The sequence below is a fragment of the Anolis sagrei genome, chromosome 4, assembly GCF_037176765.1.
Source record: "Anolis sagrei isolate rAnoSag1 chromosome 4, rAnoSag1.mat, whole genome shotgun sequence".
Taxonomy (NCBI): Eukaryota; Metazoa; Chordata; class Lepidosauria; order Squamata; family Dactyloidae; genus Anolis; species Anolis sagrei.
The window spans coordinates 218560408-218587190 of NC_090024.1; the positions used below are offsets into that span (position 1 = coordinate 218560408).

Here is a 26783-nt window from a genome sequence, read left to right on the forward strand (position 1 = left end):
TCAGCAGAAAGTGATGGATCTACTGTGACTGAACAAGCTGCAGTTTTAATATAAGCAGCAGAGTTTGAAGATAGTGAAGCTATCCATCATAAAAATCTTCCTGGTCATCCATAGCAGGCAGCTCTAGTATGTATGGACCAAAAGTCACTTGAGTCACAATCTTGAGTAGATTACATAAATAAGTTTAATATTTTATAATATAAAGAAACACACATGGAGAAATGCATAAACACAAGTGCAAAATAAAATAACCACAAAAAATAAACAACTCGCTAAAAAAATGGGGAAAGGAAAAATCCATTGCTCTCAGCTACCCTGTTTATGGTCATAACTGATCCCTTATCCTACTTCCTTTAACTTTTTTTTCATAACATAACAAACTTTTACTTGGATAATGACACCTAGTATTCTTCCAAATCCTAATGCTGGTAATATCCTCCAGCAGTTTCTCTAAAATACAATCAATGGTTGCCAATTCTGTTTAAGATTAATTAACAATTTTCTTTGGTAATAATCAATTTGTGCATTTCGGCCAAATCTTACATTTTCAACAGCCAATCTTGGATTGCCAGAATAACACTTTCACTCCTGTGCATAAAGCATTATTTCAGCTATAATCAAATACTGGAAAATTATTCCATATCTTACGTCACATTGATTATCAATCTCCCAGCCAGAAGGGTTCTGGTTTCAATTGAATTTTAACATTCAAAATGACCTCTATTCAATGATGTATCTTAATGCAAAATGTCCTTGCTTTATCACATGTCCACTAGAGTAGATTATGTAAACAAAACACATTTGCACAATTCCTTACATTACATGATTTTCTTAATTTTATTTCTACTAGTGAAGTGAAACACCAAGGAGTTTGGTGGAGCACCAAAATGTTAACTGTACTTGGAATTTGCTTCATTCTACAAAGGTTGGAAACCTAGGTTAAGTTTCCAAGGTTTTATTAGACACTGAGAGGAACCCCTGGTGACGCAATGAGTTAAACCCTTGTGCCGGCAGGACTGAAGACAGACAGGTCAGAGGTTCAAACCCGGGGAAAGCGTGGATGAGCTCCCTCTGTCAGCTCCAGCTCCCCATGCAGGGTGAGAGAAGACTCCCACAAGGATGGTAAAACATCAAAACATCTGGGCGTCCCCTGGGCAACATCCTTGCAGATGGCCAGTTCTCTCACACCAGCAAAAGTGCTATAATTATAACGGTAAGGAACTTTTCCAGATATGAAAGAATGCTGAAATTCCCAGGAATAACAAACAAGCCAGGTTTCTCCCCCTTCTCCCTCTGTGTGTGTGTATGTGCATGCATGTGCACCATATATGCTTCTGCAGAATTTTATTAGACACAATCCTGTCACTAATTATAGAGACGGTTCCAATTTGTAATAATATGAGGACTTGCATGATGCAGATTAAAAGCAAGTGTTTAATACTCTTGTGCATATATTTTTGTGCATTCAATGTCACATCTCAAAATAGCTTGTGTGACCCTCCTCTCTCGCTGTGATGCCTGTCATCTTGGCACATTTACGTACAGCTGCCTGCAAGCCTGCTTGGAGTATTGCTTGTGAGAGAATAGATGTTGCTTGATCTGTACAAGTCCTGATGCCTTTCAAAGCCACACAGAAAGCCCTTATGCCCTTGACTACCCTGACAGGTGCAGTTATAAGAAATGCCATGTTTGTGAAGAGAAGGGCTAATCTTGAACAGCCACTGCCTCTTCTGGCAAAGCTGTTGAAAATCTCTCCCCTGAGTCAAGAGTTTCCTTTGCCGAGAGCAATGATTTATTTGGCTAACATACTTCTGCCAATTCTCTAAGGGCACCTCTTCTCTCAAGGGGAGGGAAGGGTGTAGGTGGGGTTAAAAGCAGCTGTGGGAGGTTTTCCAGCAGGGGAAAAAATCTCCAAGGAAAAAGCACCAAAAATCATATAAGAAAACACATTGAAGGACACAACCCATTGATGCTCTAACACTGTAGGGCATTTGAGGGTGATCTGGAAGATATATTCCAATAATTTTCAAGCATCTTGTTTCTAACTTGATTTCAAATGTTCTCTTGTTCTGTTAAAGTCACTTTTTTTATTTAAATTTTTATTACAAAGATAAAAAAGACACACAAAACATGCATGTTAAAGTCACTTGACAGGCTCATGTGAATTTCCATCACAACAAACCTGAACTCTCCTTCTACTCTTCCTTTTTCCTGCCTCTCTTGATGCCTTCAATTCCTCTTTTCTGATATCATTTTGCGCCTCTCTTTCCTCTTGCAAGAAAATTACTAGCCCTGGGCATATTAGGTCTTCTGTGACAGTGGGAGATGGATGTTGCCCTGAAGGTATGAAGGCATCTTTAGCTACAATTGGCTTAGCTGGGATGGCATCGCGCCCTTTCTCAGAATACTGAGAACCTTGGGCTTTAGCAGCATATGGGAGAAAAGGAAACTAATTGTGAGCACCTTAGGCAACTTGAAGGGGGGAGTCATTGGGGCTTTTGACTGACACATCTTGTGGGGGCAACGATGGTTTAAGCCAGGGGTCCTCAAAATTTTTAAACAGGGCCAGGTCACAGTCCCTCAAACTGTTGGAGGGCCGGATTATAATTTGAAAAAAAATAATGAATGAATTCCTTTGCACACTGCTCATATCTTATTTGTAGTGCAAAACACACTTTAAAACAATACAATAAATAAAACGAAGAACATTTTTAACAATTATAAACTTATTAATATTTCAATGGGAAGTGTGAATCTGCTTTTGGCTGGTGAGATAGAATTGTTGTTGTATGCTTTCAAGTTGTTTCAGACTTAGGTTGACCCTGAGTGAGGGCCGGGTAAATGACCTTGGAGGGCTGTATCCGGCGCTCAGGCTTATGTTTGGGGACCCCTGGTTTAAGCAATCTCACTTATTTCTCAAAAATAAGCAAAGAGAACTACTTAACAACAAACAGAGAGCAAATCCATTGGATAATTACTCAAGTTGCCTGAAATAAAGAAGCTCAGAAATCACAGACATAATTTTAAAGCAAAAGTATCATTTCATTTGACAGTAGTTGGATAAAGAATGATCTTCTATTACACTTACGTATATTCAACTTTTGTGTTCCAAGTAAGTCCTACTCAACTCCTCTTTCATACCTTTCCTGTCCATTTTCCCTCACCAATATTACTGCTTTTCTTAGTTTACTTAAGCATATTCCTAGAAACATGACTCTGCCTTATGCCAAGTCATACCAGTGTGTAATCTTGCCAAAACTCATTGGCAGGGGCACTCCAGGATTTCACATGGCAGAAGTTGAGGATATCAGAAACTGAACCCGGGACCTTCTGTCTATGAAGTATGTATTTTTCCCATTCGGCTTTGGCCTACGGTTTGAGTATCCCTTATCCAAAATGCTTGAGACTAGAGGTATTTTGTAGGCCTGTCGGTTTTAGTTCGTTAATTCGTTATTTCGTAATTAAATCGTTATTTTAACCATATCCGAAGCGATTTCAAAACATATTTTTAAACCCGGAAGGTGCTGGTCTCTCAGCAGACTTAAGACAACAGTTTATTCAGTAGCACAATGCATACCTTGATATTCAATTTTTCTTTTCTCCAGTTCAGCCTCAATCTGATCTAGTGCCATTGACAGTTCACCCAAAATTTTCTTCAAGTAGTTCACGTTGTCATGCTCCAGGATCTTGGCCTAAATGCAAAGCAACCAAAGACAGCTGACAGCAGATTGTGGCTACAGGCCACAAACAGGCAAGTCTCTGCTCCAAACATAACAAGCAGCCCACTCCTTTCCCTCTGCCTCAGTTAAGTCACTTGCAATGTACAAAATAATAATACTCATTTAACTGATAAGCATTTTTGTAAATCAAGGGGTGCTTCCTGATGAAACTGGCTCTCTAATGAAAGGATCAGCTCAACCTTTCCAGCTTCATTTCTCCATTGCTTTCCGAGGGTACCAGCTAAGAGTGCATCTACATAGAAGTTTACATCCACTCAATGGCCCTGTACTGAATTTGTCACCATACTCTGACTCAGTTGTTTTTAGCTTAGTTGCATCGCTGGCTCCATTGGCTGTATTACATTTTAATAATGATTTTAAATGAATGTTAAATGTTGTTTATATAATTTATGTGTAATGTCTATTATGTTAGATGTAGGTTAACTGATTGCTTTATGTTTCCATTTATGTATTGGATCTGGCATTGAATGTTTGGCATATTTTGTTGAAAACTGCCCTGAGTCCTGTTGGGGAGAGACGGCAGAATATAAAGAAAGTTATTATTTGAAACACAAGATGAGTCCACAGCAGACACTCTGTTGGCTGTTGTATTGGATCACATGTCAGACACTTCCTAAGTGTCTAGGACTGTGTGATGTATCGGCAAATAATGCGTGCAGATCCCAGTAAGGTGGCCTTTTGCAGCTAACAGATGGTAATTTTGTCAGTGCTTATTGTGCTTAAGTGCAGGCCAAGGTCTTTTGGCACTGCACCCAGTGTGCCGATCACCACTGGACCATCTTTACTGGCTTGTGCCGGAGTCTTTGCAGTTTGATCTTTAAATCCTATTATTATTATTATTATTATTATTATTATTATTATTACATTGTAGAATTAATGCAGTTTGACACCACTTGAAATGGCATAGCTCAATGCTATGGAGTTCAAGTTTGGTAGGGTGTCAGCAGCACTATTTGGCAGAGAAGGTTAAAGACTTTGTAATACTAAAACTCCTATGGTATGGTTTTTAGCATTGATCCATGGCAGTTAAACAGGTGTCAATTATTCTGCATTAATTCTACAGTGCAAATAGATCCTAAGTAAGCTTTTTCCTATGCTTGCCTTCCCATCATAGGGAAGGCAAGATTTATAAGTAGATAGTTGCAGTCTGCTGATGGTCAGAGAGCTTTCTGAATCCCAAGGCAACTACTTAACAACCAGTGTATTTGCTCCCTGCTCACCTTCCCAGGACAGGGAAGTTGAATTCATTGTAAAATCAGGTACAATGGCATCACAGGCAGCAAAAGCAAGAGATGGTCCCAGACAGTACATTAGGATTTTTAGAACACTGCTTCTTTATAAAAAGGCATACTCATATGGGTCCAGGCATGTAGCCGGGGGGGGGGGGGGGGTGTTGAGGGGCTTCAGCCCCCCCCCCCCCCGAAATTCTCATGGTGGTTCGCGAAAAGGCCTTACTGGTGCATTATTTAAACTTTTATGTTTATTCATATCATGATCTGATCACCATACTCAATATATCCCATATGCATGGGGGTATTGGGGTAATGATACAAAAGGTTTGCTAGGGTAGACCCTCTTTCACTCAGACTCAGCCCCCCCCGAAACTCACCCCCCCCCCCCGAAACCCCACCTGAAAAAAACTCAGCCCCCCCCCCCCCGAATCGAAATCTTGGCTACGGGCCTGTATGGGTCTCACAATATTCAGAGCCAGAGATCAGAAAAAGAACATGAGTTTAGTTGGCTAAAAGACCTACAGCATCATGACAGCCGAACTGCTTCGTCCTCACTTCCACCCCAAGTTCTACAGGGACTGTATCAGAGGCTCTTGCAGGTACAAAATAAGCATTCGAGGCACCAGTCAATAATAATAGATGCTACTTTGCAAGAGCTATTACTTTTTGGCACTAAAGTGGAAGAGCCCAGGGTTTCTCTCTGCCAGAATTTATTAATATTAGTGGAAACTAGCAGGCTTAATCGTACCTAAGGAGAGTATACCCCTTATACTCTAAGTAATGTAGAGAAGAACAAAACACAGACTACCTATTACAATGCAGTCTGAGCTCTGCCACATGTACGGTGGAGAACCTTCTTATTTATTTATTTTATTTACGATATTTATATGCCGCCCTTTTTACTTCGAAGGAGACTCAGAGTGGCTTACAAGATATATACATATACAATATATTATATTATTAGCATAGTACAATATCAGTATTATATATTACTATATTGTACTATACCATTATATTGTAATATTATTAGTAATATTACATGTAATATAAAATATATGATTATAATATCATATTATTATTAGTGTTATATTGTATTACATTATAATATTATAAATATTATATGTATATACAATATATTATATTATATTATTAGCATAGCACAGGAGACAAGATGGAACTGTCTTTTGGCCCCTTCCCTCTTCACTCTGGCCCAGAGCAGCAGTTGGTGCTGGCGGGGGGGGGGGGGATCCCCAGCTGATGTTTATTTATTTATTTATTTATTTCATGTACTTCTACCCCGCCCTTCCCTACCCCCGAGGGGGGTTCTTATAGCAACACCAGAGGTGCTCCAATTAGTCAGCTACTGGTCAAAGGACATTTAGTATAATGCCAAGTTTTTTAAACTTTGTATTTTTAAACTACATTACAACTATACCCTTGGTTCGCTTCTGATATGATAAATAAATACTCTAAGGAGAGTATAAAAAGGTAAAGGTAAAGGTGACATGTAATATAAAATATATGATTATAATATCATATTATTATTAGTGTTATATTGTATTACATTATAATATTATTAAGTCCAGTCATGTCTGACTCTGGGGTGTGGTGCTCATCTCCATTTCTAAGTCGAAGAGCCAGCGCTGTCCATAGATACGTCCAAGGTCATGTGGCCGGCATGACTGCATGAAGTGCCGTTACCTTCCCGCCGGAGCGGTACCTATTGATCTACTCACATTTGCATGTTTTCGAACTGCTAGGTTGGCAGAAGCTAGGGCTGACAGCGGAAGCTCACGCCACACCCCGGAATCGAACCTGCGACCTTTCGATCAGCAAGCTCAGCAGCTCAGTGCTTTAACCCACTGCACCACCGGGGGCCTTTAAGGAGAGTATAACATCTGTCAAATTGCAGGCAATTTAAGAATGGCTTCTTTCCCTTTCCTTATTGACATATCAAAGAGAGAAGGCTGCAAAATTTCAGGAGGCTACAGGCAGGCAAGTGCTCAAGAGGTAGGATGAAAACAAATTTCTGGATTTTTAAAACAGTGAACAGAGGTGAAGCTGGAAGTCTCTTTCATGAAGTTTACAATTACTTACATTTCCTCCAAGGTGATTGGACGTCACCTTGCAAAATGTGTCCCAGGTTAGAAAGTGGACTTATCAGTCACTCAACTCTCCTCTTCTTCACTCAAGAGTGTTTTCAATAGATAACACTGATTTTTTTGGAAGTTGATCTGCTTTCTGAATGAACCTACCAGTGGGGTCTAGATGAGAAACCTTTGTCCCAGAAGCACCTGAACTGGTCCACTTTTGTGCAGACTTCATAGTTAAATCAAATCTGATACGCATTCCTGATATTCAACTGTAGTGCAATGATTTCAGCTATTGGTTTTTATGGAAATCTGTTGTAGTACCACAACATTAACAAAATCACATTCCGCCAGGCACATTCACATTTTCATGTCACCTCCAAATGTTGCTTGAATTGCCATGAGTAATCTCACCATGAGCTTCTTCTGTTTGGAAAGGTATGGCTCTGTTAGTTGTGGTTCATCATCATGGTCTAGCTTCAAGAGATCTGAGCTCGCATTGACTAAATGTCCTGTGAACATGGAAAAAGAATGGATTGAGATAGGATCAGTGACATATCTTCTACCACAGAAGACAGACAACTCTGCTCAATAATAGGGACACTTTAAAAAAATACCTTACCTGACTGAGAAGTAGCCATATTTATTTGAATTAAATACTCCAATTGTTCGGAAGTTAAAGTTAAAAAAGAAAGATTAGCAGTAATGCTGAAAGTACCCACAGTTTCATTACACTATGAAACAAATTTTGAAAAAAAAGTTCCTTATTTGAAATTCCTGTTGAATTGTGTGGTATTTACTTTGAAAGTAGTTGTTATATTACAGAAACTGCATTTTTGACTCCCACAAACTGATTGAGTCTCTATGAGATATTCATTGGAAAACTATGCCAAAACGAGTTGCTGTGAGTTTTCCGGACTCTATGGCTATGTTCCAGAAGCATTGTCTCCTGACATTTTGCCTGCATCTGTGGCAGGCATCCTCAGAAGTTGTGAGGTCTGTTGGAAGCTGGGTTTTATATATATGTGGAATGTCCAGGGAGGGGGAAAGAACTTTTGTCTGTTTGAGGCAAGTGTGAATGTTGCAATTGACAAACTTGATTAGCATCAAATGGCCTTGCAGCTTCAAAGCCTGGCTATTTCCTGCCTGGAGGAATCCTTTGTTGGGAGGTATTAGCTGGCCCTGATTGTTTCTTGTCTGAAATTCCCCTGTTTTTTGACAACAAAGATTCCCTCCAGGCAGGAAGCAGCCAGGCTTTGAAGCTGAAGCCATTCAATGCTAATCAAGGACCTCAATTGCAACATTCCTACTTGCCTCAAACAGACAAGAGGTTTTTTCTCCCACCCTGGACATTCCACAGATTTATAAATCCCTCTTGCCTAGTTTCCAACAGAGCTCACAACATCTGAAAATTCGTGCCATAGATGTGGACGAAACGTCAGGAGACAATGCTTCTGAAACATGGCTGTTCCACTTGAAAAACCCATATAATCCCAGTGATTCCGGCCATGAAACCAATTCAGAAATTATATTTATAAACAAAAAATGTGTTGCATAGTGATATCAGTCCATATACTGGTTTTAAGAACAAGGTCTCACTGCAACACTAGAACGTACATTTTTGTTTTTGTTTATCAATGGGAGACCTTTCTTCTCCTGAGATGACATCATTTGAGACTAAGTTGCCAGGAGAGCCATATGCTGCCAGTTATATACTGTCTTTTCTTTCTTTTTTTCTGCCACTATCCTTTTTGCTTTCATACTCATTTTTCCCCTTGGCAGATTGCTATTTGGCAAGCAGGCAGGCACAATGTGGGGCTCTCCATGTTGAGATGTAGTTACTGGATTTGCCAGAAGCAGGTGAGTGGCAACTTTGTTTAACATTTCAGACAAACTTTTCAAAATATTGTCAAAGGCTTCCATGGCCAGAATCACTACTACCTCTGAGGATGCTTACCACAGATGCAGGCGAAACGTCAGGAGAGAATGCCTCTAGAACATGGCCATATAGCCCGAAAAAACCTACAACAACCCAAACTTTTCAAAACTTTCCAATTTCCTCATGAAAAAGACCTTCTGACACCTTTGTCCTCTCTGCCCAAGCAGGCTGCCAGGAATAGGATAAGGACAGATGACTCTTGTTAGAAGTTCAGATGGATAGTTTAGAAAGGACTTTGAAACCAGGCCAAAGGCTGCACATACCCTCAGAGAAGCAAGTTGCCATCCCATAGAACAAGGTTTAGGTCCTAGCATGTCTAAGTAAGAGAGTGGACATAGTATAGTGGTTTGAGTACTGAACCAGGAGTCTGAGAGATCATGTTTCAGATTCATGCTCAATTATGAAAACAAATCAGTCTCGTCCCCTCTGGACAAATATTGCCAAGAACACTCCATGTTAAGTTCCCTTTAGGGTCATCATACGCAATGGGTTAAAACCTAGTGCTGGCAGGACTGCTGACCAAAAGGTCGGCAGTTCAAATTTGGGAAGTGGGATGAGCTCCTGTCTGTCAGCTCCAGCTTCTCATGGAGGGACATGAGAGAAGCCTCCCACAGGATGGTAAAATATCTGGGTGTGCCTTAGGCAACGTCCTTGCAGATGGCCAATTCTCTCACACCAGAAGTGACGCAGTTTCTTAAGTTGCTCCTGACACAAAATATTACACTGGAAATGACTTGAAGGCACAAAACAACCACAATCTCCAGTTAAATATATTAGGTAGCAGGTCTAGAAAAGTTTTCTACGTGAGATTTTGGAGAACTATTACCATTTAGTATTAATAGCAATTAATACAGCAGGCCCTCGACTTTCGTGGGGGTTAGACATGGTCTGAGATATTGCTGGCACATGTCTGATGGTACCCCATCCTAGATTAAAGAAAAGACCCCCAAAGTCAAGGAAAAGCATTAGTAGGAAGTTTAATTCTGAATAAATTAGGCCAATAATGATTGGAATTTCATCGTTCTCCTATCCTGACACAGCACTTCCCTTAAGCAATAATTTTTAATTCTCAGGACTTCCTTGGCTCAGCAAAACCAATAAATGGACTATAAATCAGCCTCTTTATGTTTTAGTACTAGTGACCAAGGCCTTCAAAGCTACCCTGGAATGTTTTCCTTTCCTCCAGGGTGCATTTTATTGGGCAAGGCCAGAGGGCACTGCTATTCTATGGTTCCACTTGACAGATTTTTAAAAAAGAGATAATGGTTGTATCATTTTTAGAGAACGAAGCTTCAGCATTGATGAGGAAAGCATTGAGTGACAGTAATAATGTCTCACTTGAGTTCTTTCAGATCCTACAGTATGAAAACTTGATGATCTAATGATTTACTGAATTCTTGCCCCAGGATCTAAGGAAATCCAAATACAGAACTGACAGTAAGGTTTACAAACACAATCCATTGCCAAGGGGAAATCATCTACTATTAGTCTTGGTGGAATTATATGCTAAATTATGGCTATTATTATTATTATTATTATTATTATAGCAATTTTTATCTCCTGAGTAAGATACAAAACAGTTCACAGCATTAAAAAAATACAATGCAAAGAAACTGGCTTGTGATAAACTACAAGGATTGAATGAAAAGTAATGCCTCCACCTTCGTAACTCCTCAACAGATGGCAGTACTGGTAAGCGGCAGGTACTGGCTTATCCAGTAGACTCTCCTCTACAGTTCCATTTTGGTGGGAAGCCTTAGCATTGAATGGTTGTGTTGTTAAAGTGCAAAGTATGGAGCCCTGTGCAGACGGTCGATCAATGTGACTTAAGTCGATCAATGTGACTTAAGCAATGTGCAGTCACTGAATTCTTGACAGCAGAAGGTATCACCCCAAAGGAGATTCATCAGAGAATGCAAGCTGTTTATGGTGATTATGTTGTGTTGATGTGAGTACTGTACATTGTAGGGTGAGTAAGTTTAAAGGTGTTGAGGTGGGAACATCTGACTTGCGTGATAAAAAAAGAGTTGGATGTCCTGTGACAGCAATCACCGAGTTTCACAAGTAAAAGGTTGACAGATTGATTCAGGATGATCGTTGTATCACTCAGAAAGAAATTTTTAATAATAATCAGCATTTCACAAGAACGTGTGGGTCACATTATTGCTTTGCTTGGCTATCAGAAGATCTATGCATGATGAGTACCCAGGATGAGAGAACTGTGAGACGTTGGTTGCAGAAATAGAGTGTTGACTTCTTCCGTGATGACTTCAGAAAACTTGTTCATTGTTGGCAGAAATGTATCCAATTGTCTGGTGATTATGTGGAAAAGTGAATAGTGGTAGTTAAAGAGCACATTCTAAGGATTATTTCTGCATTTGATTTATTAAAATATTCCCATCCAAACCCAAGTAACTAAGGTGGAGGCATTACTTTTCATTCAACCTCATAGAAGGCAAAAGAAATATGAGGGGGAAAAATCCATGGTAACTCACAGTCTCTACACTGAACATACAACGCAGTTTCAATCTGTATTATATGGCAATTGATGTCCCATTTACACTGCCATATAATACAGATTGAAACTGCATTGTATAGCCAGTGTAGAGACTCATATAATACAGCCCAATGCAGTTAAACCGCGTTATATCAGTCTACTCTGACCATATAATACAGTTTCAAACTGCATTATATGGCAGTGTAAATGGTGCCCTTGTCTACTATACCAAATGATTCTATTGCTCCAGTTATCTCTTTACCATTGGCAGTAGCCACAGTTCTTCAGAGTTTCACAAGGAAGATTTTTCAAGTCCTTCTTAGAGACACTAGGAATTCAACCTGGAACTACTTGAAATGAACAAATAAATTCTACCACTGAGCTGCAAATCGCCAAAGGAACATCTTGTTAGACTCTGCCATCATGAAAGTCAGCTTCTTTCACAATCAACTCTATATTGGACTGGAAAATAAGGTTTGTGTGTATATTTCATTAAGTGGTCAGTTAGCTCAAAATTTTATAATATCGCAAAGGACTACCACCTCGCCTGCCTCATAGGAAATCTGCTACAAAATGGGAGCTTCTTTGTTGAATTCCAGGGCTAAAGAAGCAGATGGCAAAAATAGAAGAATGGTCTGCCTCAGGGGAGCATGCTTGCTCCATCAATGTTCAACATTTACACAAATGATCAGCCACTGCCAAAGGGGACAGAGAGTTTCATCTATGCTGATGATCATGCCATCAAAGCAGGGAGCTTTGAGATGGTTGAACAGAAGCTCTCCGAAGCTCTAGGTGCTCTTACTGCCTATTACAGGAAAAACCAGCTGATTCTTAATCCCTCTAAAACACAGACATATGCTTTTCATCTTAAGAACAGACAAGCATCTTGAGCTCTGAGGATTAGCTGGAAAGGAATCCCACTGGAGCACTGCAGCACACCCAAATACCTGGGAGTCACTCTGGACCGTGAAGCACTGCCTGAAAATCAAGCAAAAAGTGGGCACTAGAAAAAATATCATACGAAAGCTGACTGGCACAACCGGGGGATCACAACCAGATACAGTAAAGACATCTGCCCTTGCGCTATGCTACTCTGCTGCTGAGTATGCATGCCCAGTGTGGAACACATCTCACCACGTTAAAACAGTGGATGTGGCTCTTAATGAAACATGCCGCATTATCACCGGGTGTCTGCGTCCTACACCACTGGAGAAATTGCACTGTTTAGCCAGTATTGCACCACCTGACATCTGCCAAGAAGTAGCAACCAATCGTGAAAGGACCATGGCAGTGACATCTCTGGCCCATCCCCTGTTTAAATATCAGCCAGCAAGCCAACAACTTAAATCAAGAAATAGTTTTCTAAAATCTACAGAGACACTCGTTGGAACTCTTCAGCAAGCAAGAGTCCAAAAGTGGCAGGCTAAAACCCAGAACCTCAATCAATGGCTGATACCAAATGAGACACTCCCTCCTGGGCACACAGAAAACTGGGTGACTTGGAAGATGCTGAATGGAGAACACTCTGGCACCACGAGATGCAGAGCCAACCTTAAGAAATGGGGCCACAAAGTGGAATCCATGACATGTGAGTATGGAGAAGAGCAAACCACAGACCACCTATTTATTACAATGCAATCTGAGCCCTGCTACATGAACAATGTAGGTCCTTCTTATAGCAACACCAGAGGCACTCCAAGTGGCCAGCTGTTGGTCAAAGAACATTTAATAGAACGCCAAGTTTTCAAACTTTGTGTGTTGTTTTTTTTATTAAAAAAAATACAATACAACAGTTTGGTTTGCTCCTGATACAATAAATAAATAAAATAGCTCAACAGGTATTTAACTGAAGCATGAGGAGGGAGCATTCCTAACGTAGCCAAAGATGAAGAGAAAGCCAGAGCAATGTGTTGGAAAATGAACATAAATTACTTTAAGCTTAGTTGAACTGCTTATGCTCGGAACCATCTGTCTCTCTCACTCTTTTTCTCCCCAACTGGTTCTGGAAGCCTTTAAACCTTAGTGATCTTCATGTAAGTGATGCCAGTTGTGACCTGGAATGGCATCTGGCCATGGGCCTCATTAACCCTGAGTTACATTATGTCCTGGCTTTCATTTAGTTGCTGCAAACAATCATTCATGAAGATCTTTTCTCTTGGTGCAAAGGCATTAGCTAGCCCTTCGCTGACAAATGGTCTATTGAGGGCTTATGTAAGGTTATCGTACACAATCAAAAAGCCACAGTCCTGCAAATTGAAAGAGCAGAGCAAGGCTATTAATAACTAATGGCACCCAATTGTGTCTGATATTGAAAAATAAACAAGGTGAGCCTGGTAAGTATTTGGATGGGGGACTGCCAATCAATAGCAGGTGATGTAGGCTAGGTTGCAAAGAAGAGAACTAGCAAAACCATCTCTGGTTATTTGTTGTCTACTGACAAACAAAGTAATGAGGCCACCATAAGTCGCCAAGTGACTTGAAGGAACGCACTAGGACATCTTTCACTGATAGGGTTGCCATACATTTAAGTTGACCTGACATCATTTAGAATAACAACAACGACTACAAACAATCTGTATTAGTGGGTTGCTATCAGTTTTCCGGGCTGTATGGCCATGTCCCAGAAGCATTCTCTCCTGACATTTCACCCACATCTATGGCAGGCATCCTCAGAGGTAGTGAGGTTTGTTGGAAACAAGGCGAGTGGGGTTTATATATCTGTGGAATATCCAGGGTGGGAGAAAGAACTCTTGTCTGTTTGAGGCAGTTCTGAATGCTGCAGTTGATCACCTTGACTAGCACTGAATAGCCATGAAGCTTCAAAGCCTGGCTGCTTCTTGGCTGTGGGAAACCTTTGTTGGGAGGTGATTAGCTGGCCCTGATTGTTTCTTGTCTGGAATTCCCCTGTTTTTGAGTATTTTTATTTATCGTGTCATCAGCAACCATTGTATTACAATTCCAACAGAGCAAAACAAACACAGAGATTAAAAAGAAAAAGAAAAAGAAAGAAAGAAAGAAAGAAAAACCACACAGATTTTGTAAATTTGGTATTTGGTTAAATGTCCTTTGACCAGTATCTGGCCACTTGGAGTGCCTCTGGGGTTGCCGCAAGAAGGTCCTCCATCGTGCATGTGGCAGGGCTCAGGGTGCATTGCAGCAGGTGGTCAGTGTTGTTCTTTATTTACTGTCCTGATTTTAAAGGTTTTTTTTAATTCTGGTAGCCAGATTTTGTTCATTTTCATGGTTTTCTCCTTTCTGTTGAAATTGTCTACATGCTTGTGGATGTCAGTGGCTTCTCTGTGTGGTCTGACATGGTAGTGACATGACATTCACTGTTAAATGAATATATTTTGGAGGCATTGACGGGTACAGGTATTGATTAAATAAACAAGAAAGGATTCTCCCTTCTCCAAAACATATTTATTAGACTCCTGATAAAAATCTTGGGATTAAATGTGGAGAAATGCTCATAGTGGTTGTTAGAATGGTCCAGTATTTCTGTGTTCCCAAATAATATGCTGTGTCCAGATTGGTTCATCAGGTGCTGTTCTATGGCTGACTTCTCTGGTTGAAGTAGTTTGCAGTGCCTTTCATGTTCCTTGATTCATGTTTGGTGGTCCCTATGCAGACTTGTCCACAGCTGCATGGTATACGGTAGGCTCCTGCAGAAGTGAGAGGGTCCCTCTTGTCCTTTGCTGAACATAGCATTTGTTGGATTTTCTTAGTGGGTCTGTAGATAGTTTGTAGGTTGTGTTTTTTCATCAGCTTCCCTATGGGGTCAGTAGTTCCCTTAATGTGTGGTAAAGGATTCCCCCAGGCAGGAAGCCGCCAAGCCTTGAAGAGTTCTTTCTCCCACCTTGGACATTTCACAGATATATAAACCCCACTCGCCTTGTTTGAAACAAACCTCACAACCTCTGAGGATGGTTGCTGTAGATGTGGGCAATGTCAGGAGAGAATGCTTCTGGAACATGGCCATACAGCCCAGAAAACTCACAGCAACCCAGTGATTCTGGCCATGAAAACCTTCAACAACACAATCTGTATTAGACTTACTCACATGCTCATCCACGATGGAAAATAAGATTCTGGAGAAGATAAAAGAAGCAGATGCCAAGATTTCTTATTTTATTAACCATAGACCTCCAGTTCAGATATTAAAATAGGAAGCAGTAATTGATTTGCTGCTAGGTAAGGATTACAGTGCTGTTTAACATGCAACCACAAAAAACCAAACAAGGCTAGATCTGTGTTTTGTTGTGCACACATAAATAGATTTTCTGGGTTACTATATCTTCTAATTATATCAGGCAACTCCCCTTCCTTGCACCTGATTTTCCTATTATTTCATTCATGCCTCCTTATTTCCTCTTCAATAAGAGGTGGAAAATAGGAGCAGCTAGTCTCTAAGGCAGCACTGACTCTCTCCTCTCTTTGCAGAATGATCCCTTTACTTATCCATAATTTGGCCCCCAAACCCGTCCTTGACTTGAGGTCAGCTTATTCAAAAGTACACACACACACACATGTTCTGGCTATTATTTTATTAAATTATTATACTACATACTACAGTAAAGTCTTGTTTATCCAACATAAAAAGGCCGACAGAACATTGGAGAAGTGAAAGTGTTGAATAACAAGGAGGGATTAAGGAAAAGCCTATTAAATGTCAAATTACATTATGATTTTACAAATTAAGCACCAAGACATCATGTTTTACAGCAAATCGACAGAAAAAGCAGTTCAATGCATGGTAATGTTATGTAATAATTACTGTATTTACGAATTTAGCACCAAAAGATCACAATGTATTGAAACAGTTGTGGATCTGGGCGGGAGGCAGACTGCATTGGATAATACGGAATGTTGGATGAGTGAAGGTTGGATAAGAGAGACTACTGTATATGATACCATATGCTACTGCTATATGATAGATAAATAGATAAATAAATAGCGCCTCCATGCCTCTTTTAGGACCACACAACCACTTCTGTGAGCAGGAAAGAGTATGGATGATATGACAGCAAGGAAATACATTCCCAAGAACATATTCCTTATGTGTTTAAGTGTATGGTAAGCCTTACCTTTTGAAAAGAACAACCATGACAAGTTTAAAAAACAACAACAAAACAAAACGTGCAATTTTGCAGTTGTAAATTGAGCAGTTGGATCTAGTGTTACTCTGAGACACTGAAGTGCAAGACTGTCTGTGGTATTATTGTGACAAAGTCACCATCCAGATAAGAATTGCATTTCAAGAAATGTCCTTGTGATTGAGTTATATTAGGCATTGTCAATGTTTCACAAATGCTTGTAGGTCAAGAACAGAGTCTGATGCCAATTTGTTCTCTCTCTGTAACCTAATCTGCACCCAGCAAGGTTTCCCCTAGGAAGGCTGGAGAATTTTGAAATAAAAACTGGATGAGGAAGGTTTAATTCTCGTGCACCTATGCAGAATGATTCCAGTCCAGATCAGGGTTGCAAGCTCTACTTGAATGAAAAGACCAAGGGATCCTAGACTACATGCCACATATTTAATGTCACATGCAGTTAAAGTCCCCCCAAGACCTAAAATAACTAAAGACCCCAAATGATGTTTTAGAAATAGGACACAATCAAGGAGAAAGTTTAAGATTTACATTAGATTGTAGCTTCCATCCTGTTATGTCTATCGTTCATGCTGCTTGGAGGTGATGTATGACTTCGGAAGCATCTATACTATAGAATTAATGCGGATTGACACCACTTCAACTGCCATAATGTCCTGGGAGCTGTAGTTTTTTGGTTTTGCTGCCAAACAGTGCTAGTTCCTCACCAAACAACAAGTCTCAGGATTCCATAGCATTGAACCATGACAGTTAAAAGTGGTGTCAAACCACATTAATTGTACAGTGTAGGTGCACCCCGAATGTGCATCTACACTGTCAGAATGCAGTTTGACATGACTTTAATTTCCATGGCTCAATGCTAATTCCATAGCAAGGGAGTCAAAGTTTTACCATGGCAGTCAGAGTGGTGTCAAATTGCATTCATTTCAACTGTAGATGCACAGAGTTACTTTGTTATGCTGCCTGTAATGCATCCTATAACCATTTACCCAGGCGTATTGCCTACTGAACAAAATAACACAGATACAGGAAACTCTTCCATGTTAAAATTCCTCTGGTGTTGCATACAGCCAGGCATTGAACTAGAGGGCGTTAAGTATTCTGGCTAAGGGCTTCATCACACTAGAGAAAAAATCCACTTAAAATCCAGTTTCTGGCTCTTGCAGAATTCTGGGGATTATAGTTTAGAGAGTAGCCTTTAGCAGCTTCACTATATTACAAACCTCAGAATTCTGCATGAGGCAAAAAACAGATTTTAAGTGGATTTTTTTCACTAGTGTGATGAAAGTGTCGTTTCCAGGAGGATAAGAGATATTTTTCCCTGAGAAATATATTTTTATAAACCCACTTTTCTCACTTTTGGGGGTGAGGGTGGCAGCCAAAATTGAAATTCAAAACTGCATGCGCAATCATGCTAAATTCTATGCCCTAAATTCATATCTTTAAAAAACTCAACTGCACACATTCCCCTAGTTGTATACAATATGAAACCATAATTTTTAGAAGCACTGTACACACATTATTGAAAATCCAGCATTAGATCATAATGCAGCATTAGATCTAAATTTCACTGTTAAAAACTGGGACATATGTCAGAATGTGGTTAAGATGGCAAAAGTTATGGCTGCAGAATACACAAGCTAGGAAAGGGTGTAGCAGCTGGGAGAGGCACTAGAACTCTCTGCAGAAAATACCTCAGAAATTATAAATCCCAGGATAGGGCGCAGCTAGTTAGTAGCCAGCTGCATTAGATCACTACTGACCAAAAGGTCATGAGTTCAAAGCAAGCCTGGGTCGGAGTGAGCTCTCAAGCTTGCTATTGACCTATGCAGCCCGAAAGACAGTTGCATCTGTCAAGTAGGAAATTTAGGTACCGCTTTATGTGAGGAGGCTAATTTAACTAATTTACGATACCATAAAACCTTTCAGCAGCATGCGTAAGAATGAGGAAGTACTCCATCAAGGACTCGGTGTCACAAGTGGACGGTGAAGTGGCAGCTTCCCCTGTGGCCGTAATTGAGCATACCTCATGAAGCTGGAATGTTAAATTGCCTCTGTGTCTGTCTATATATGTTGTATGCCTAATGGCATTGAATGTTTGCCATCTATATGTGCATTGTAATATGCCCTGAGTCCCCTATGGGGTGAGAAGGGCAGAATATAAATACTGTAAATAAATAAATAAAATAAAATAAAATAATGGCAGTCAAAGCAGCACCAAAGTGCTGTAATTGTGTAGTGTGAAAGGGACCTCACCTTTGCTTTCCTGCAATTTTTATTTACTGTTTCTATTTATTCAGAATTGGATTTTCTCAAGCTGTAACTGCCTCTTTAATTATAAGACCTCAAGTCACTCATAATGATGTATCTTAAATGCTGAGTGCTCAGGCTGTGGATAAATAGTTTAATTATATCATCTCTTCAAGGCTTCATGATGGATCCCACAAGGATAATGTTTGCTCTACTCCAACATCTCCTGCATATAGGATATAGCATGTGCACAATATCACAACTGCCAGCTGTACATGTATTTATTAGAAAGAGTGACACATTTTATGCAACACTTCTTATGGTATTTTTACTTTAATATTTCCTGCAGCAAGCAGACAAGATAAATTAGAACTGGCAGGTATATGGCCTTAAACCTCTGTATAGATGCACTTGGGAGTCCCTCTTGGAACATAAGAATAAATTCACATGTTTGCTATCAGAAACAATGTTGCATCCATCATAAATTGGATTAGAGTAGAGCAGCATGCACACAGCAGGAAGTGACCACCTGGAATTTCTTACAGTGTGTTTACATCCTGAAAAAGATTTTCCTCTTCATTATATTCCAAATTGGGTAATTTCCTACAGAGAGAGCTGTTATTCCAATACAAAATTCTTCTGAAGTATCTCATTGAAGTGATCTATTACAGTGTTGCCAACTTGTCTTTGACTACAATTCCCATCAAGACCAGCCAGCATATTCAAGAGACACAGATTACAAGGAGCTGTAGTCCAAACCATCCAGAGCACTAGTTGGCCCACAAGTCAATGGGATGTTGAATCTCCTGCACTTTAAAGAAGTTATCCAAACTACACATGAAACAACACCCTTGAAGTTCAGGCTAAAACCCAAAGTACACTTACCACCTTGATATGGCAGACTGATATGGAAACCACTGGCTGCCAGTAGAATCATAGAGGCCACCTGGTTGTGATAGATGGAGGTGTTATATTTTTATTTTACACTGTATATCATCTTGTTGTGTGCCTCCAAATCATTTCTGACATGGTGACTCGAAGGTGAATCTATCACAGGGTTTTCTTGGTAAAATTTATTCAGTGTGGGTTTGCCTGTGTCTTCTTCTGAGGTTCAGAAGTTGCAACTAGTTCAAGGTCACCAAGTGGGCTTTCATGCCTAAGAAGGGGTTTAAACTCTGTTCTTCAGAATTGTAGTCCAATACTCAAACCACTACACACACTACCTCTATACCACATCTGCTCAATAACAAAAGCATCTTTATACTGATAGGAACCTGCTTTTACCCAAATGAAACTGTTTGTGCCCCAACTCAGAACATTAATTCATCTAACCCATTAGTCTGAACTGCTTGCTCTGCTTGCAGTGGTTCTCAACCTGGGGTCCCCAGATGTTTTTGGCCTTCAACTCCCAGAAATCCTAGCAGCTGGTAAACTGCTAGTTGAGTTGTAGGTCAAAAACATCTGGGGACCCCAGGTTGAGAACCACTGGATAGAGTGTCAATTTCTGCATCAACCCTCCATAAATGTGCCATAGGAGCAGACCATGAACATACAGACATCTCAACCAGTGGAAATAACTACAACAGCTGCTGTGGAACCAAAATGTCTTATCTTCCAAGTCCATAAACCACAATTTTAGCAAAGAATTCCCAGGAGTAGGACTAAAACTTTGTTTCTCCAGCCACCATCTTTTCTAACAGAACTTAGGGACCCCCCAGTTGAGGACCACCCGCTGCTTTGACTGTATAGTGATTGATTTTTTGGTTTAGCCACTGGAATGTGTGCTGGTTTCAGCCCTTTCCATCTGTTGTCTGTCATTTCATTTTCTTATGACAATTATTACTTGTTTTGACCTTGAAAAATTTTAATCAATCAAAACATGAGACATGTTTAAGGCCATTGTCTCATATTAAAGTAGTACTGCAGAACTAGCCACTTACTTCGGATCTCAGCTGTAGCATACTTTGGAATCATGGAGTCCATGGTGAGTTCTGGATGGAGAATACATCCATGTGTGTAGGCGTCCATTGGCAAGGAATCCAGGAGCTCTCTGTACTGCATCACTCTGGAATGGAGGAGGGTTCCTGCTTCAGGAATCAGCTGAGTAACGTGGTCTGAAACATAACCAGAAAAACAAAAAGTAAAGCAATCTGTTGCCATATTGTCAATAGTTCAGAGAATATTTTAAAAATAAAAACCATGTTTGGTAATCTCAACAAGAACACACAAATTAAATTTATTTCTTCTTTGAACCATAGAATAATAGAGTTGGAAGAGACCACATGGGTTATCTAGTCAAACCCCCTGCCATGAAGGAAAAGCACAAAGTACCCCTGACAGATGGCCATCCATCCTTTGTTTAAAAGCTTCTAAGGAAGGAGCTTGCACTGCACTCTGAGGCAGAGAGTTCCACTGTTGAACAGCTCTTATGATCAGGAAGTTCTTTCTAATGTTCAGGTGGAATCTCCTTTCCTGTAATTTGAACCCATTGGTCCGAGGCCTAGTCTCCAGGGCAGCAGAAAACTTTTCCTTATGGCAGCCTTTCAACTTTTTAAATATAATTAGCATGTCTCCTCTCAACCATCTCTTCTACAGGCTATATATACCCAGTTGTTCATGATGCCCCTCATAGGGCATGGTCTCCAAGCCTTTGATCATTTTAGCTGCCCTCCTCTGGACACTTTCCAGCTTGTCAATATCTCTCTTGAATTGTAGTGCCCAGAATTGGACACAGTACTTCAGGTGAGGTCTGACCAAAGGAGGATAGAGGGTCACCATTACATCCCTTGATAGACCAGTGGTTCCCAACCTGTGGTTCGTGAACAGCAGTGGTCCCCAAGAGCAAAAATATGGTTCGCAGCCTCACCATTACTAAACTGTTGCCTCAAAACCATGCAGCAACGAGAGTGACTGGTCTTGCAAAACCCTCTTATAGTGCTAAGGCAATGGTGATGTCGGGAGGAGAGAGGCTGACTACGCATGAAAGATTACTACTACCACATCAACTCTAGATTATTAAATATGGTTTTTGATGGGTGAGCAGATGTTGACTGCTAGATGGCAAATTTTCTGTATCAGATACTAGAGCTGATGTGGTCTATCCAATACAATTTTCTGAATCAGCATCCCAAATAACCAAACCAACTCTTAAGTTGACCCAAACTGATTCCTAATCCTTTGGGTACTGATGTTGGAAAGTGGTACCTGATCAAAAACTGTTGGGAACCACTGATATAAGCATACTCCTTTTGATGCAGCCCAAAATCTCATTGGGTATTTAGCTGCTGCATCACATTATTGTTCACTACTCCAAGATCTTTTTCAGATGTACTATTATTGAGCCAGGTGTCACCCATCCTGTATCTGTGCCTTTCATTTTTTTGACCAAATCCTACATTTCTCCTTGTTGAAATTCATTTTGTTAGCTACAATAAATGGGCAGCACAGAGATTGGAACTAGATGGCAAATAAAGTCATGGAGGTTGAGGTCAATATGGAAAATCTTAATGGAAACCTCTGACCTATAGGCTTCATAAGACCTCCCAAGAGTCCAGATTTGGTACACTGAGCATCTGTTCCACTTCTTCCTTTTAGGTTAGGCTAGCACGCAGTTTTAATATATAAACTTGCTCATAATAGTCTCAATCAAGATGAAGCATTTTAAATCAAAGTATAATATTAAAGATTGTCAACAAAGGTTTAGCTATCTAAAGTTCCATCAACAGCTCCCTACAGCTCCACAGTAAAATGATGAGGTAGATTAAACTGGTATTTCTTCCCAGGTGAAATTTTCTAGCCAACATATTTTATTCATCTTTAAATATGATTTAGTCAGAGTTAGAAACAATATTTTGAACAACAATCCCCAGAATCCTCCAGATAATAGGACATTGATCACAGGCCAAGCTGGATTCTGAGAACTATAGTCTGGAAAAACATACACTTTCTAAACTCTGGCTATATTCCTTAGCTGACATCTAGGCTTTCTTTTCATCTACTAATGTCTGCATATTGACCTGGGTTCTGTACCACATTCCTTGCAATCATAACATAGGTCAGAACACTGCATTTGAAATGATCCTGTAATGAACTTCCTTTGAGGTTTGTGTTTGAAGTAAGTTTCAGTGGGAAAGGGGTGGATTAAATCAATTGATTTGAATATGGAATAAGAAAGTGGGAGGGCAAACGAAATTGAAGGTATTATGGCACAACAGTTGAAAGCAACCTTGACAGCTGGAAGAGGGCAAAGGAATTAAGCTTGGCTGGAATAGGTTGAGGGGATTACTAGTTCTAATCACATTCATGCCACACTTGAGTTTCTTGTGAATTTGTTTTCATTTCTCTTCAGGAAAAAAAAATCACATCTTAGTCTGTCCAGTAATCCCTGCTGACTGATTTTCTGCACTTCTTTTTTTTTTTATAAGGGATTCGAACATTTTCCCCAAAGCTCATGCATTGCTGCCGTTTGAAGATTTTGGGGGGAGGAAACTGGACTACCAAAGATAGTTTGTAGGTAAGGCCAATGGATATGCTTGCCTGGTTAATCTTAGGAGTTGTAGTTCCTGAAATAATTTTCCCGAGTTCTGGCTGTTAGTGCACTAAGACCAGCAATGCATCTACACTGTATAATTAAATGCAGTTTGACACCACTTTAGCTGCCATGGCTAAATGTTCCAAAATCCTGGGAGTTGTAGTTTGATGATGCTCCAGCACTCTTTGACAGAGAAGGCCAAAGCTCTATGTTTCCACAGCATTGAGCTAAGGCAGTTGAAGTGAGGTCAAACTGTATTAATTTTACAATTTAGATGCACCCTAGGATCATGCTAATTATCATTTTTGCTCTGCATTGATAGTAATGAGATGTAGTAATTCATATTTTAACTATCTTTTGGTGCCTGGGAAAAGATAAATGTGGGATAAGTTAAAATATTTGTAGGGTAATACAAGTCATTGATATGCAGATTACAAAAGAAGAAAAACATACTTTATAATTGTTCTGTGTCAGCAGTTTAAGGGTTATGCTTTATTCTTCTCAGCATATTCTCTTATTAATTGACTTAAACATCATGGGAGGGCCAACATTCTTATTCCCATTTTACAGCCAAGTAATACAAGCTAATACGGTAGATGGTGATGTGGTTGAGTCCAAGCAGATAGATTATAGTCTTGTCAAAACACTCCGTATTTCCCTGAGAATGTTTAAATAAGTGTGGATGGCTGCAAATGATCACAAATATTTTTAGTCTGCAATGATTTTAGAGACCACAAAAATTTAGCAAAGGAATCTGACCTTTTGCGGGGGAGCATTCAAATTATGTTAAATAGACATTTATTAGCTGGGAAGCAGCCCATAATTTCTCTATTAATTGCAAGATTCGTGACTGCTCATCCAGTTGATTTGACTCAAAGTTGAATTTAGGTTTGTTGTATCAAAATTCAACACTCCCTTGGCTCTCATCCCAGATCCAGAGTGAGCCATTTCCCTGCATCAGCTCTTCGCTTCCACAATCCGGCTTCTCTTGTCTGGACATGAATTTTCTCTGGTCTCATTATTTCAGTCTCCACTTCAGAATTCAAGCGACTTCTCTTCTGCTAGCTTTATTTATCCAAAACCTTATACTGTTGTGACAGATACATTTATCTTTTGGTTCCATTTATTAAAAAATGTGGTGGGGACAAAACTAGAAAAAGGGAACACACATTTTTCTTTCAAATATCTGGGTCACCTTTTATAAGACCATTTGTTTTTATGGGCTGGTTTAATGGGCAGTGAGGAACATTGCTACTATTGACCATCAGCATCTTCTCACTTTCTATATAGTCACTTTCTATGTAGGAGAAGTAATGCAGCTTGAGGCCACTTTCACTGCCACGACTTAGCAATGGAATAATTGAAGTTGCAGTTTTATAAGAATGTTAGTTTTCTCTGGCAAAAAGTGCTGGTGCCTCTCACCAAACTACAACTCCCAGGATTCCACATCATTTAATCATGACAGTTAAAGATATGTCAAACTGTATTAATTCTATAGTTTAGATGCAGCCTCTGTTATTTAATGCTTACGTATGGTCTTGCTGTCATTTTAAATCCAACAATGCTATGGGAAAGGGATTGGCAAGCCTATTAACCCAAGGGCTGAATTCCAGTGAAGGAAATATCTCAGAGTGGGGGGGGGGGGGGTTACCTCATCTGTGGGCAGTGGAAAGGCAGGGAGCCATGTTGGATCCTTATTTATTTTAACCCTTGTTCAGAGCATGCAGTATGGGAAACATACAACAAGTGCAAGTCAATATGCACTGCCAGAAAAGGTCCTAGAATAACTATTTGCCCAGTTGTATCACCAATGAAAAGAATCAGAAGATACAGTAATAAGCCAGTAATATTTAAAATTCCTTAAATTCGGGAATAATGCTATAGCAGTTTACCACACAGGACCTAGAGTAACCAGTTGTCAGCAGTAGTACCTCAGCAATTAGTTATCTGTACTTATGCTATCTGTTCAATATAATTCTAGGGCATAACTTCCTTACATTATAATTGTAACTGAACAAGGGTTAATTTCACTCATTTTGCAATTACTAAGAATTTTAGTTACATTTCTAGTTATGGAACTGTGATCTTATTATATAGTGGACAAGGAATACCATATGGGTCAAAGCCTGGGTGATTATTTCATTGTAGATGTTGAGGTGGCATTCAGATAGATAACATGTAGCATTCTCACATTTTACTTTGTTTTAAAAGCAATGTAACAAAAAGTATATACAGTTTGATCCCTGTATCAATGGGGCTGGTACCTTTGGTTTCATTTACCCGTATCTTACAAAATATGCCATTTCTAGGCATCTTCTAAGTCCTCCAAGTAACTTCTGATGTTTACATCAGAAGTTGAATGTAGAGTCACATTGGAAAATCTAGCAATGCCTAGGGATCTCACAACTCTATGGTATGCTTCCACCAGAAAGCATGCATTCAATAGAGTCCGCTATTATCTGCAGCTTTGCTTATCCACTAGTAGTCCTGGATGTATCCTCTATAGATAAATGGGCAGTACTGCATCTCAATTTACTTTCTCATTGGAGAAAAGAGAAGACAACGAGTTATAATACTCAATGAATTTGGAAAGATAACTTGGAATTATAACTATAACCAATTGTGTGTGTTTAAAGGAATTTTTCAAGATTTGAAAGGACTCAACTCAAGTTGTTTGGTTTGAAATCACAGGAAGGAATTGAATGTGATGCTTCTCAGATTTAGGTGTTAGGTAGCTTTGATTGCTTGGAGGAAACCAGTTGGACACAAGCATTGCATTGGCAACTGATGAATTATTTGTCCATTTAGCAAGATCTTTGTACTTTCAACAAGCCTTCCAAGGTACTAAATTCTGTCCCCAAAACTTGGATTACTCCTGCAAAGTTCAGACTAAACCCAAGAATGGATTCACAACCGCACTAACATAGGAGCTACAGCTACCAATGAACCACCTTAAAGAAAGACTGCAAGAGGGTGCAAACAGGTTTTAGATAAGATATATGTGCCTTTAACAACCACAGCACAGATTTAACTCATTTCCTATGGATCTGCTGGCAAAATGCCTGTACAGCTGCACCTGCTAGAAGGACAAAGGTATAAAAGGACAACACACTCTGCTAAGAGTTCTTTTTCCTACTCTGGTCATTCCACAGATATATAAACCCATTTTCCTAGTTCCAACAGACCTCGCTACCTCTGAGGATGCTTGCAATAGATGCAGGCAAAATGTCAGGAGAGAATGCCTCCAGAACATGACCATATAGCTCGAAAAAACCTACAACAACCCAGTGATTCTGGCCATGAAAGCCTTCGACAATACATCTCTGCTTTGGTTACCTTTTTACTATCATCTCTTCCTAATTCTTAATGAACTATACCAGCTTGTCCATGCCCATG

At 39.8% G+C, this 26783-nt stretch overlaps 1 protein-coding gene across 1 annotated transcript in view; it reads right to left on the bottom strand.

The window, feature by feature from the left end:
- Nucleotides 1–26783, bottom strand: part of GDAP1L1 (ganglioside induced differentiation associated protein 1 like 1) — a 56730-nt gene that overhangs the window by 2805 nt on the left and 27142 nt on the right. The window contains exons 3-5 of the mRNA XM_060772180.2: nt 20797–20970; nt 7477–7574; nt 3578–3692 (exon numbers count right to left, since the gene is read on the bottom strand). Coding sequence (XP_060628163.2) covers nt 3578–3692; nt 7477–7574; nt 20797–20970 — 387 coding nt within the window. The remainder of the gene's footprint in view (nt 1–3577; nt 3693–7476; nt 7575–20796; nt 20971–26783) is intronic.